Here is a 12,418-nt window from a genome sequence, read left to right as displayed (position 1 = left end):
ATGGACTGGCAAGATCTTGAGCTTAATCCCCTTGACTACGCCCAAGACATTACTGGAAGTTGTGTTTACGGTGTCCATGTTCACCCCAGATTCAGGATCATCTTGAGCAGGCGTTGAGGAGAGAATGGCACAACATTCAACAACAACAACTTTAAAGGCTCATTTGGCCAATGCAAAGAAGTATAGAAGCTTGTATCTGTGTTCGTGGTGGCCATAAGCGTTACTGAACACTGCTTCACTCTCCAAAACTGACTTGAACCTTAATGTTAACATTTTGCTCCATCAATGCGGCACATTTTGCGCGTCTGTTTCACAGGTACAAGCTTTTAATGATTAAAGGTTTCTATTATTGCTCAGTTCCATTTCATTTCATTATGTTAATAGTGTGTGCATATGTTTCACCTTGCTATTGCACCATTCCGTGATTTGCAACATCAGTAAATGGAAATGTAATGAGACAAAACATTTATGTTGCTGAACTTTGTGGGAGGAGTACATGGTATCCACCATATTGAATTGTTTTATCATACTATTTGTCTTGGACTTGCCGTAGGGTAAGGTTTACTACACGTTGTTGGCATTGCCATATGGACCATCGTCAGCTCCGCACATATTGCACAAGGAAGCTACTGAAGTGCAGGGTACAGATTTTCGAAGCTCTCTTAGCCCTAAGATAGTCGTAAGTGCCATACATTAATACTGACTTACGACTATCTTAGCGCTAAGAGAGCTTCGAAAATCAAGGCCCTGGATTTTCGGAGCTCTCTTAGCGCTAAGATAGTCGGAAGTTAATGTTAATATGTGCCAGTTACAACTATCTTGGCGCTAAGAGAGCTTCGAAACTCAAGCCCTAGGCGTTGCCAGATGTTTAACAATGTGATGGACGATGGTGTTGTTACAGATGACACTCTATACGTATTTCGGACTCTCACTGTCTTGAATGACGTCGTGATGGGCTCACCGACCTCGACCATTTTAGCAGTTGTCCGACAAAACATTTGAACTTCCTACAACCTGTTTTGACAAGCAGGAAAGTAAACACATAAAACGAACAACTGGTAAACAAGGATACGGTGGAGTGAACGTGTTTACGAGAAGTAGGCGGTACACGGCGGTGAGCAAACCAACGCGTGAAAGGGAGAGCAGATGTAGACTAGAGCACGGAAGTCATGAGACTCTCACTTGCTTCACCCATCTCACAGCATTCGATAGCGGATATAAATGGCAGGTGCCAATGGGCGGCACTCATACATGCTAATATGCGTCAACTGTCAGGTCGGGGTTCAGCTTGTCCTTGTTTGCCACTAGAATGAAGAGCAAGACCATGACTAAGTCCTGATCATCGATTTGTCCAACTCATTAACACTTTGGTAAACTTTCCAAGCAGCATTTCTGAGAGAGAAAAAACAATAAAAACGTGTTTCTCACTCGTCATTTTGATCCATCATTTTTTTAAAAATGTCCTATCGCCCTCGTTACTTTTTGAAAAATATGGGCCCGAGAAATATTTAATTACTTTTATGCAGCCTAAACAGCCCGAAAACTCTCAACTGCACACGATTTATTATAGGATTATGTAACTTATTCATGACAAACAAAACTTGACACGGGTACCCAGAGAGAAAGGGCGGACAATGACAATGACGAATGTGGTCCTGACGATACTACTGTTCCCAAACTGACAAAAGACGTGGTTCCGACTAACCCGACTTTTTAATTCCAGTTTTGACGACTCTATTGCGACTACGTTTGACCAACCAACTCCTTGCCGGTGAGCACAGGGCAAGCACAAACCTCCCCATCCCCAATATAAATCTATAATTAAACATGATATGCTCACCGAAACTGTTTTCACCCAGTTGGAGTTTTTATATCATACCAAACCGTCTTCCTCTATTTTCTCCCCAAAAGCCCAAAACTCTCTTTCCATTTCTCTCTTGTCATACAAGTAGCCAGATCAGTACTATGTATCACCATTGTCGGTCACGCATCAAATCTATCTCGAACTACACGTGTAACTTATATAACACGCAAACATGAAAGTAAGCACGCAAAACACGAAAATCTCAAACAAGGATCAATGGAAAACAGAAAAAAGAAAAGAAAATAGGAGAGCATGCACAACGTATTCAGAAACTAGCTTTTGAAGGTCTTTGCCAAGTGTGGCCGATGCAGATAACCGGCCTAACTCACAGGCGCCCACCGCGGGTCCGAAAATCGATAAACTAAGTCCTGATTTACTATCCAACCCCATTACTATATAACCTGTAAAGGTGCATCACCAAATCACGTCAAAGCACTCGTCATTGAACATATCGTATTTTATAAGTCTCACGAGTATCAAAAGCTTTTGTCCACATTTCCGATGTGTGTCCGAGGCATATACACAGGCCTTTCGAGGGGATGCACTTGTTGTTTTTATTAAATCGCAAAAGACCGAGTTGCTGTCACGGAAGTATACAAAACTAGGTCGTAAGCGACGGGCATTACGACCTCCGGCAATCTGACTGAGCAGAGGATTTGATCATTCAACAATAGCAGTGTTACAGGAAGATACATGGGAATTGTTTGAAAATTCACCGCCCGGATCCGGAAGCGCAGGGTCCGGTTAAGCGAGTACAATTAATGAACGTTAGTTTCGTTTCACATACCAATCGTCCGGAAGGCGGTATTTCCGGATATGTGGGGTCCGGGTAAACGGGGGTCGACTGTATAGTGAAATATTCTGCAAACATGGAATGTTGCAAGTACATATTCTGTTTCCAGTGTCGGGATAGGGTAGTTTAGTGGTTAAAGAGGTCGCTCGCCACGCTAAAGACCCGGGTTCGATTCCCCACATGAGCACAATGAGTGAGGAACATTTCAGGTGATATTGCTGAAACATTGCTGAAAACAGAGCAAAAGCATACTCATTCACTCACTCATTGTGATAACCCAGTTGTTTGTGCTTTGCTGAAAGATTTTACGAAATAATTTTATCCATTGTTAAAATGCATGTGTATTGTTGTAGTCACGATATGGCTGCAATATTGCCGATGTGACTATAAATCTTCACTCACTCACTCACTCACTCACTCACTCTCCATCTCTATAACCCCGACAACATAATGAGTGTTTGTGTGCGGTACGTATCTCGCCACATCCAGCAGTATGACGGCGGTATGTAAATATTCGAATCTGGACCAGATAATCCAGTGAATCATGTTATGAGATACAATAAGCATTTTACATCCAAAATACGACATTACATCGGACATTATTGGTCACATTTGGAAATGTCCTCACATGTCCGCCATAAAATGTTTTGAAAGATCTGCTGATGGCTTCAACCTTGATGAAACACAACCGTTGCAAACGCTGCTTGGAATCTTGGAAAATCGGGAGTTGTAAAATGTAGAGACCAAAGGATGAAGTTGTTCGATTATTTTAACATTTTAAAACAGTTAAGTCGTCCATACGTTTTTACAGCACATAATCAATTATACCTTGAAGTCAATTATACCTTTTTAGTCAGCATAGACACAAACAAATGTTCTCAATACACCAACAAAATTTCAACAACGATAAGCAGAAAGAAAATACAGAAAACAATTTTCGAATTCGTCCGTATAATCTAGGTTTGGAGCGACCTTGATATCTAAGTTTGGAAATATGTCTCGTCTGATACATACGTGTGTGTAAAATTGCACGCTGAAACTTAAACACACAGCACTTCATCCACCTAACCTCTCTCTCTTTCTCTATATGCACACACACACACACACACAGAGAGAGAGAGGGGGAGAGAGAGAGAGAGAGAGATTAGATGGATGATATATTAGCCAGGTACCGACACTCCCTCGAGTCCAAAACCGATTTAATGAGAATACATCAATATTGCATTGCAAGCCACAACACAGAGGCAAGTACGGCACAGTGAATCAGTGTGACTGATGCTGGCATCAGTCTCGCGGTACCTGGGTTTGGAAGCTCGGTGGTTGTGTTTGTGTCCACGTTAGGAGTGGTAATAGTCTCAGAAATCTCTGTACTGGGAATTTTCGTATCTTCAGTTTCACTCGCCTGACAGATGTCAGTGACGTTCAGCGTGTCAAGAGTAGCTCCCTCAAACACTGAGTCCATAGTGCATCCTATCCCATTTAGAGGGAAATCCGGGAAGAAAGATTTAACAGAAAAGAGCCAAGTGATATCGCACACACAGTCAACACTGATGTAGAAGAACATAAAATCAGAACCCATATCTGACTGAAAGGCCTCCAGGGTGTTTCGTTCAAGGTTCATAATGGTGCAAGAAAAAATTCGAACATTTTTCATTTCTGTAAACCCATCCAAAGCCAAGGACCTGAGATTGGTAATTGTTGAATGGTATATTTGGAAAGACTCGCAGGAAGATATCTTGTAGAAAGCCTTCGATTCTATAGTTGTGATGTTCGTTGCATAGAAAGTCAGTCCCTCCAAATCAGATATCCCATCAAAAGCAAAAGACTCAATGGTTCCTATAAGCAACTGGTACGTGTTGAGTTTTCCGCCATTAGCAAATGTACTCTTCCCGAAAGCAGAGGATTCAATAGTTCTGATGTGAGAATGGTGAATGAAAATGTCTATAATGTTGTATGTTGCGTTGAAGGAATATGACTTCAGGGTCCCGATGGTACAATCTGCTATGTGGATTTGAGTCAGGTTTGTAAGATACAGAAAGGCATTTTCAGGAATGTCTTCAAGGGTTGACCCCGCTATGTTCAAGATTTCCGTTTCTTCGTTTAAGAATGGTAGACAATGGATTTCAAAACACACTGTGGTGTGCGGCGAAGACAGGAGCGTTGAGCATGTTGACGTACAGTTTTCGTCCTGTGACGTCACGAGACTGAGTATTTGTAGGAGCGAAACAGTTGTAAAAACCTGCAGAATACAAAGAATATATAGTTGGCATTCCGTTCCCACTATTTATCATAATCGTTGTCTTAATATATCCCAATGTTCCTGAATTCATGAACTTTTCTTAACAAAATTGTATTCTCTACGTCCCTCAAGTGCTAGCAAGCACCCACACTTCAGTGAGTCAGTGAGTAAGAACTGTGTCCCGTTGTACAAAAGAGCCTTAGTTAAGATCAACACTAAACACTAAAGTTGGAGTTACCATCACCTTAAGAAAAAGATACGCCCGTTGCACAACAAAAGCTCCACAAGGGATAAATATTTTAATTCACGAACTTTGAAGGATCTTTTTAATAATGTTAGCTCTCATTTACTTATTGCATTTTTAAAAGAATTAGATTTGCTAAATGAACTGTAAATATACATATGGAAATTAATTAAGCAACACCAAATTCAAAGACACATAAAAACTTAACAAAGTTTAACGAAGTAATTTTGATGATTGATTATTCAATTTTGATGTATTGACATACAGCATGAGCTTTTCATGGGTTGATATGACGCGCGTGAAGCTTGCACAGCGCACGTGCATTGCTTTAACCTCAACTTTCGAAAAATGCACTTTTTCCCTGGGGTGTTTACAAGCGCAGGTTGTCGATTGCATTCGGTTTTTCATTCATTTCAATGTCATGGCACGTAGGAAATTATCAGAGGCCACTCGTTGGCAAATAATCGGCATGAGGAATGCTGGTATGTCTCTAAGACAAATCGGGACTCAAATCGGACGACATCATTCCATAATTTCAAAACTTTTGAAAAAATACCGGGCCACTAATGAAGTTAAAGACCTGCCTAGACCAGGAAGACCCAGGAAGACCACAGTCCGGGAGGACAGAGCTTTACTGAGACTTGTACGGCGCAGGTCCTTCGACTCGAGCTCTCGGTTGAGACAGGAGTGGCTTCCAGGGAGACCCATCTCGAACAGGACTGTTCGGAATCGTCTGAAAGCTGCAGGATACCGGGCAAGGAGGCCAATCAAGCGACCCAGACTGTCTCCAGCCCATAAGGCAGCCCGACTGGCCTGGTGTAATGACCGTTTGCACTGGAACATTGCCTCTTGGAGGAAGGTCCATTTCTCAGATGAGAGCCGGTTCTTGCTGCACATGGTGGACGGTCGTACTCGGGTCTGGAGGCAGAGGAACACAGCAATGGCTCCACGGAACATCCAGGAGACTGTGGCCTTTGGGTGAGGTTCCGTTATGGTATGGGGGTGCATTTCCATGAACTGCAAGTTGGATATCATTACCATCCGTGGCAACCTTAACGGTGTTCGTTACCAACAGGAGGTTCTTGACAGGGCTGTGGTACCTCATTTTGAGAACCATCCTCTGGCAACGAGACCCATATTTATGGACGACAATGCTAGACCTCACAGGGCGCATGCTGTAAATGATTTTTTGCGGCAAAATGCAATTGACAGAATTCCATGGCCTGCCATGAGCCCTGACCTCAACCCCATTGAACATTTGTGGGACTTTATTGGCCGTCGTGTGAGGCAGAGAGACCCACCAGTCCATAATCTCAACGAATTGACGGCTGCCCTGCATGAGGAGTGGAACAGGATCCCCCAGAATCAGATCCGGAGACTCATCCAAGGAATGAGGAGGCGTCTGGAATCGGTGGTGCGTGCGCAGGGAGGACACACTAGATATTGATGAAAGTCGGTGTGCAGACTCTCAGATGACTGTTCTTTCTTTCCATGTGACATTTGTGTTAATACACCTGACAACAACGTCTGTGGATGAATAGTAAATTGTGTCCATTTTTTCATGAATTTAAGACAGTTTTAAGAATTTGGATTTCGTTGCAATAAAGCAAAGTCTTGATACTTTTTCCCTTTAAGTTGTTTGTCAGAGATCGTCTGTTGAATAAAAAAGTGTCAAACTATATCAACCCGGCATATTTTGATTGTCAGAACACTTCAAAGTTGCTCCAATAGAAAAAATTGGGGTGTTGCTTGATTAATTTCCAGGTGTATAGATACACATTTTATGCTTGGAAGTGTGAATTAGTAACTTAGAGTGTTAGTGGCTGTATCCTCGAGGGGGGTTAAAGCACTGTAAATTATTGTCCTCCTGAGAGGGTACGTAAGTCCCAAAACATATGAAGTCATCTTTGTTCTTTCATTTTTTCAGCCGTAGTATTTCTGTCATTTTAATTTGTGGCTAATCTTGCATACAATCACCAGCAGCTGAGGGGGTGGTGTAACTCCAGCTAGGGACCATGCAGGTAGTAGAAGTACTGTAAGTCCCCACGGCCCCTAGTATGGTGATCTACCGTCAGTTGTTGGTGATCTATATAGCCTGTTTTTACATTGTATTGTCTGAATAGGGATATTACTTTTAACTTTTCACGCTAGTTATATTTCCTGTTGTGATGTTCTAGTTGTTTTACTGTCCTTTGTCGACAGGTTTTTATCATATACATAGATTCCTTTTTTGAGAATGCTCTCGTCACGATATGGCTGCAATACTGCCGATGTGACGTTAAATATTAACTCATTCACTCACAACACAACCTCAGGGCAACCTTAACTCGGACTCCAACCTTAGCCGTAACCTTAACCAAGGCTGAACTCTTCAGCGCAGGAGTAATGGAAGCGTCCTTAGTTACCACGTGAAGTAAGCGTGTCCAGTTGACTCACTCGGTCTCTGTACACTCTCTGCTTCCTCAAACTTCTTTCAATCTCGCTGTATAAAATAAAAGCGGCCGCCATATTACCCTAGAGACGCTAAAGCTGGGTCGGACCAACCTTAGTTATGGACCTAAGGTTGCTTTGAACAACGGAGAACAGGTCTTCAGCAATCCATGCTTTGTCGTAAGATGGGTTCGGATGGACAGGCCCGCTGACTTGGTTGACTTGGTTTACACATGTCATCGTATGCACGACGCCAGATAGCTGGAATGTTGCTAAGTGCGGTGTTAAATATGAACCAAAACATTTTAGCATTCCTTCCTATTTTTCTTTTATTAAAGACGATTTAAAACATTTAAAATTGATCAGCATAATGTACATGCATCAAGCACATGCCTGATAAAGGCGTCAGACGCTACCCCGCAATGTCGCTCATATTATATGATTATACTCATGGAAAAATGTAAGGGAACGCATGTTTCTAAGGGCAATTCAGAATTTCTGTTTACTACCTTCAGCGCCGTGTATTATCGTTTTCGTGATGAGCAGTCCACTCATAGTCTCAAAGTAGCAGTTCAAACTCACCATAATGCTTTCCATGTACGTGCACTACATGCTCCTAAAGTTACATGCACTTAGATTTACACGTTACATGTGTGTACACTGTCAAACACAACGGTTAGAAACATTGTTAACATGGCGAGACCGTACTTAACTTTGGCACAGAAATGGGAGGCAATTGGCATGGTTAATGGTGGAAGCTCATTACGACAGGTTGCAGCAACTTTTCACAAGTTTGTTAGTGTGATATCCAGACTTTGGAATCTCTACAGAGCGACTGGTGACGTCAAAATGAGGCGTGGTCGGAGACGGAAAAAGATAACCACCCCACGGGATGACCAGACCCTACGCCTTATCAAATCCTCCTCCAAAATCAATACAGACTTCAGGTGAAGAACAAACGTCGGAATTTGTTCACGCACAGTGCATAATCGTCTTAAATCGGCTGGTCTAAAATGCCGCCGTTCATCGGTTGGAATCAACATGACTGAGCAACACAAGCAGTTAAGACTGCAGTGGGCACGGAGCCATGGAGGAAGAACCGTACGTCAGTGGAGAAACACCATGTTTAGTGATGAGAGCAGGTACACACTAGACCATAATGACGGTCGAATTCGAGTTTGGAGACGCGTTGGGGAACGTCACAGTGCCTGCACCATCAAACAACATGATCGTTATGGAGAGGGCTCTTTTATGGTGTGGGGCGGGTTTACCTTTAACCACAAAACAAATCTTGTTCGTGTTGATGGGAGGATAACAGGTGTACGATATCGTGACGAGATCCTGAACCCGATTGTGATCCCCTTTGCGCTTGCAGTAAGTCGAATGTTCGAGTTTCAGCATGACAATGCCTGCCCTCACATCGCTCATGTTTGTCGGGACAGACTGAGGGCTGCAGGTGTCCGGGTGTTGCAATGGCCGGCTAAAAGTCCTGACCTTATCCCTATCGAACATCTTTGGGGTGTTCTTGGCCGCAATGTTCGGGACAGACCTGTTCAACCCAACAATTTGGATGAACGTTTCGTGGCACTCCAGGAAGAATGGCGTAGAATTTCGATTGGTACCATCCGTACACTCATTCGCAGCATGCCACGACGATGCCAAGCAGTTCTCCAGAGACATGAGGGACACACCCGATATTGATTTTCATCACTAGACATAAGCCTTTTCATCTGTATGAACTTTTCTCTTTCTGATTCAAAGATTAAACGTCACAGCTATTTCGTGCGTTCCCTTAAATTTTTCCATGAGTATATTAAAGACGTTGCATATCCATCTCCGTGTCCCCCAATGGAACTGTTTGCGTTCTTTCAGACTGTCCAGTCTCTTTTCACAGCCGGCTTCTGTAACCAAACCTAAAAATCGTCTCCTGAGTGATCAACCATGCGTCATAATGCACAGTGCAATGCGTGGAACCCGTTTAATTGCTTAAAGTCGATTGATAATCATCACAATCGCTCAGGCAAAAGAAAACACCAGAACGAGACCAGTGTGGTCGTACTCTACACCTTTACATAGAACATTCCTCGTTCCATAATAGTGACCTTAATTACTTCCAAGAAGTTTTCAGGTCTGACAGCGACTTTATCTGTGGACATAACGCCCACAGATACAGGACTGGTATCTGTTCACGCCTATTGGGCACATGTGCAGTTGTTCACACGTAGATAACCTGATGACCGTGCTTCTTACAAGTTTACCTTCATACTACTTTCAGGACATATTCTTTCGTTTCTGCATAGCATCTATATATAACTTATGTTATGTTAACACCGATGTCTCTCGAAGCCCTAAACGTTATAGGGTAAAACCGTTTGCTTTCGTTTGTTGTTAACGCCGCAACAGTCCAGCTATGCAGTTGCGGTCTGTAAAAAATCGGGTCTGGACTAGAAAATCCAGTGATCAACAACGTGAACATAGGTCTACACCACTGGGATACGATGACATGTGTTAGTCGCCTTTTGGGTTTCTGAAGACCAGATTTTACCCGGATCTTCACGGCTGAGATGCGGCTCTTTTTAAAGATTAGCGAAACACCACTGCAAAATGGATAATGGTGTGACAGAAGGCCTGGCAAACAACTATGGAGAATGGGGCATGTTAAGCCAGGAGACTGGGTTATATGATGTGACACAACTTTCTCCGGCCAGAGACTTGTATAGAGGATTAACTTCCTGTTATGTGAAAATATCGGCATGCAGTTAGGCGCAGCATTTCAGTTTGTAGAGGGTGGACATTTTTCGGAAACTGGGTGACAGTTAGAATAATTCTGAAAGTTTAAGTAATTACCCAGGATGTCATAAAAAGAAATAGGTACTAAATTTCTTAAGTACACTTATCAGTTAGTTTTCGTAACAAAACAAACACCATCAACGGTAGCTGTGACCACAATCCCACGAAAATTTTTGACCAAACAGATATTCATGAATCTTTGTACCAATCACACATACCTTGCCGGAAATCTGTGACCACACGGACACACATTAGATCAAGTACCAATCACACATACCTTGCCGGAAATCTGTGACCATACAGTTATTCATTAATTAATGTACCACCATGCCGGAAATCTGTGACCATACATACAAACACACATTAAATTAAGTACCAATCACACATACCTTGCCAGAAATCGGTGACCATACAGTTATACATTAATCCAGATACCAATCACACCTACCTTGCCGGAAGTCATCTCATGATATTAAATGGGAAGAAACGTCCTCTTGAAATGTCGGCACTCATTTATGCACAGTGCATTGTGACCGTTAATCACAACGGTGTTCTTGACGAAGCTAACAGTTCAAGTGTCTACATTACATATGAGAAAAGCACAGCTTATCTTATCTGAGGACAATACTTTTTCAATCACAATATCTTTGTTTCCCACGAAGGAACTTTTATTCTTATTTCAGCCACTGATAGTTTCGGCTCTGATGGTCTACAGGATGCTATAGGACAAAAGACTGGCGAAGACAAATATATTGCAGGAAGATAAATGTTCTGTAGTTTCACAAATATATTTACACTATTTCGATCCACCATGCGTTGAAGGTTGTGAAAGCAACCTGGCAGTGCAGTACGGTTGCTTGCCCCATGTTATAAGTAGAGTGGGTAAGGGTATTCCGGATCACGGCCATACCGGATCACTGCCACGTAGATTAACCCCTAAACACTGTAAATCTTGATGGATTTCTTCACTCAGTCTCTCATTTTAAAGCCGAGACAGTGCTCTTTAAGGTGATATATTTTGTTTAACTTGATCTGAACCAGAAGTTTACTTGCGCGCCCAGTACCGAGGATACCTATCATCACGTAATTTGTCATTGGCTCGTCCGGAAAAGGTAACTCATTCAGAACGGCCCGTCTCGAATATAAGAATAGAATCAAGTTGCTTCATGTTAACACTCCACTGCATGCATATACGTTTCACCTGTAAAAAGCAACAAAAATCGTTTCTACATCTGCCATATTTTTGGAGAAAAGAGCAATTTATGGAACCACATGGTTAAGTCAGTTCCGGGTCACCAGAAAATTGGTATCACCTCAAAACTGTCAACCACCGAAAAATGTTAATTACTGCTGAAATAAAGTAGTTTCACGATCTTATTTCGGTTCCCTTTATTTAAAATGTATACTCACTCAAGGGTCTGTCTTAGATGTTCTTTGCACAGAGTAGACACATGAAACGTTTTGGTCTTCATTTCAACAAAACGTAATTTGCGGTACAGAACTGTCTGTCAGGTAAAGGGTTATGAATATTGGAAATAACCTACTTGACAATGCTTTGGGGTTGAAATTGTTTTGTACTTTCAAGTCATATTATTCCTTTTTAATAACTTCATGCATTTTAGTAAGGTACGACTCAATACAAGTGCCAAGCAGTCTTGCAGGGTCATTCAGTCAAATTCTTGTAGGTGTCAGTGTGTTTGCTAAGCCAGCTGGAGAACCTGTTTTCCCCCTTGGAGGATGCATGGTCATATTATGTCATTACGGTATTAACCACAGTAACAGAAAGTGAGCTTTTTTGGACAACCAAAAATGCCCTGTTACTCTTGCCAGAGGCGGAATCAATGAGGCTGGAGTAGACTCGAGCTATAGTTTGTTTCATTTTTAGACATACGAAGACACACACCCATAAGCAGGAATAGGCTGGTATTAATAGATTATGCTCGTTAGCTTTACCATCAGTAACTGATGATGTGATGTTAAAAATCTTCATATTGACTGAATAGAGCGTTAAAGGGTCTGAAAAAAATGGTTATTTTGTCTCGATAATTGTACTTTACA

The 12,418-nt window shown here is 42.2% G+C and overlaps 1 protein-coding gene across 1 annotated transcript; it reads right to left on the bottom strand.

The window, feature by feature from the left end:
- Positions 1–3,839: 3,839 nt before the first annotated feature.
- On the bottom strand, positions 3,840–10,952 carry LOC137255924 (chondroadherin-like). The gene is made up of 2 exons (XM_067793522.1): positions 10,809–10,952; positions 3,840–4,896 (listed from the first exon to the last, which is right to left on the bottom strand). Exons 1-2 carry the CDS (start codon positions 10,821–10,823, stop codon positions 3,871–3,873), a joined length of 1,041 nt encoding a protein of 346 aa, XP_067649623.1. The 5' UTR covers positions 10,824–10,952; the 3' UTR covers positions 3,840–3,870.
- Between the last annotated feature and the right edge of the window lie 1,466 nt (positions 10,953–12,418).

The sequence above is a fragment of the Haliotis asinina genome, chromosome 11, assembly GCF_037392515.1.
Source record: "Haliotis asinina isolate JCU_RB_2024 chromosome 11, JCU_Hal_asi_v2, whole genome shotgun sequence".
NCBI classification, from domain to species: Eukaryota; Metazoa; Mollusca; class Gastropoda; order Lepetellida; family Haliotidae; genus Haliotis; species Haliotis asinina.
This window is presented reverse-complemented; position numbering and strand designations above follow the sequence as displayed.